This window comes from Galeopterus variegatus, unplaced genomic scaffold (genome assembly GCF_000696425.1).
Source record: "Galeopterus variegatus unplaced genomic scaffold, G_variegatus-3.0.2 Scaffold11948, whole genome shotgun sequence".
Lineage (NCBI taxonomy): Eukaryota > Metazoa > Chordata > Mammalia > Dermoptera > Cynocephalidae > Galeopterus > Galeopterus variegatus.
In genome coordinates, this window is record NW_007738059.1 from 25,769 (window position 1) to 28,311 (window position 2,543).

General features: G+C 40.0%; 1 gene segment (V, D, J or C); it reads right to left on the reverse strand.

Annotated features, from left to right (window-relative positions):
* LOC103610877 lies at window positions 1-503 on the reverse strand. The segment is given in 2 exon segments: window positions 1-323; window positions 449-503. Coding segments are annotated over 2 exon segments (378 nt in total).
* Between the last annotated feature and the right edge of the window lie 2,040 nt (window positions 504-2,543).

A 2,543-nucleotide genomic window follows, 5' to 3' on the forward strand; every position in this document is an offset into this window, starting at 1 on the left:
TTATGTTCGGGTTTGTATCACTGTGGGAGGGTTACTCTTATACTGTTGACAGTAATAGGTTCCAAAATCATCAGACTCCAGGCTGCTGATGGTAAGAGTAAAATCTGTCCCAGATCCACTGCCACTGAACCTCGAGGGGACCCCACTTTCCAAACTGGATGCACCATAGATCAGGAGCTTAGGAGCCTTCCCTGGTTTCTGCTGATACCAGGCTAACCACTTGCTAATACCCTGACTGGCCTGGCAAGTGATGGTGACTGTGTCTCCTAGAGATGTAGACAAGGAGGATGGAGACTGGGTCATCTGGATGTCACATCTGGCACCTGAGGATGAAGAACATAAAGACAAATTACTACATGGTTAATCATGTTATAAGAGGACTTCCGTGAACAACTTGGCAGCACTGACCACAGTCGCAGAGTAAATTTCTAGTGTTGTCCCTCCTTACCTGGGAGCCAGAGCAGCAGGAGCCCAAGGAGCTGAGCGGGGGCCCTCATGTCCATGCTGTGTCCTGACTGGGACTGAGTCCTGCGCAGAGTGTGAACAGCCTATGAATAAGTCTTCAGGGCAGTGGGTTGTGCTCTGGGAACATGCAAATGACAGGGGCATAGACTGGGCTGGGCACAGCTGCAATGCTGACTCCTCTCAGTAATTCAGCACAGGGGCAGTGTCCCCAGGTGTTCCACATCACACCAGGGAGCACAGATTTGTCTGCCAAGAACACATTTCTTTCTTGAAACCACAGGAAAGGGTCAGTCTGCTGTCCTGTTAGCAGTGTTCTACTGCTCTCTGGGGTTCATAACCCAGTTCTCTTATTATCTCTCTATCTAAGACAATGTGTCTCAGATAAAACACACCCTCAGAAAAGAAAAGATAATCTTAAGGCTCCCTGCCTTCGGGACCTCTGCATATTACTGAGAGCTGAAATGCTTTCTCATTGCTCTGATTCCCTGATAATCTTGGTGTGGTAAGTTATCATTTCTACCATTCCGAGATGTGGTGAGTAGAAAAGGAATTTTTTAAAAGTGCTTATGATTTTTCATAAAATGCCCAGCTATTGGGTGTCTGCCTTTGCTAAACTAAACAACTTGGTATGAGTTTTTCTTGGTGCAAAACAATTTGTATCTGTCCATAGTTTTTTTCATAATATGCATTCTCCATGAACTTTCCGAGGACCCCTAGCAATCTTCACATTTTTATCCATTAAGGAAAATACGAACCCATGAGTTAAAGTGGCTATTTAATGAGGAATTAGTACCTGAATTATCAAGGAACTTTTCAACAAATTTTTATTAATTTCAAATGCAAGAGAGAAATCTGACAGACACAACCTTAATTGAGAAACTGAACTGAGCATATCAGTAACGGGCCTGACTGACATTATGGAATAACTAATGGGAGGCCATGAGCAGAACACAGCATCACTTCTGGACGTTCCTGCCAAAGATGTGTCACCTGAATCTCACCAAGAGGAAAGCAAACAAATCCAGCATGAGTGACATTCAACCAAATAACTGGTGTGCAATCATCAAAAGTAATAAGATCATGAAATTTAGGGAAATACTAAAAAACTCTTCCAGACTGAAAGAAACTAAAGAGACAGGGAAGCATGTTTCTGGGCTGGATGAGTTTGTTTCTGTGTGCTAAATGTATTCTAAAAGATTTTGGAATGGCTTTATCCTCTGTGTGCTAAATGTATTTTAAAACATTTTGGAATGGCTTTATCTGTCATTAAGGTTATTAAAGGACCAATTAATCAATTGCAGAAACACAAAATGTCACACATGTCCTCAAAGTAACATGCAATCCGTTCAGTTCACTGGGTATTCAAGATACCTGAGGCTCTGGACAAAACCATGTCTGTGAATGACACACCCTTTGAGGAACCGTGGTACTTTTTGTCTTCGGGTATTTTAAAGCTTTTGTTTACGCATACATATTTAGAATTTCCATTTCCTTTTAGTGAATTGACTATTTTATTGGTTATTTAATATCACTCTCTATCCCCCATAACTTGCTCCTCTGAAGTTGTAGAGTATAGTTTTCTTTAAGTCGATAACTTGTGAGTTCTGCTGAGCTTCTTATAGCTCAAAATTTATTTCCCTGACCAAATTTGTGAATTTTCTCCCATTATTTATTCAAACATTTCTGGGGGAATTCAATTACATTAATTTATTGCTTCTTAATATTTTCCAACATGATTCTAAGTGCCTTTTTTGGGTTTTTTTTTTTTTGGTGTGTGTGTGTGTGTGTGTGTGGGTGTGGGTGTGTGGGTGTGTGTGTGGTTTTCCAATCCTTTATCTCTATGGTTCAGATTGGTTGGTTTCTATTTATTTTTAAAGTTCAGTCACGTGGTTTCTATTTATTTTTAAGTTCAATCACACTTTTCTATGTCACATCCATCCTGTTTGGGGGTTCACCCACTTGAATTTTTTTATGTCAGATATTATGGTTTTCAGTTCTAAAATTTCACTGTGTTGTTTTAAATTGTTAATACTTTAGAACACAACATGTGAAAGAATAAAAAAAAATATTGCGTCTAT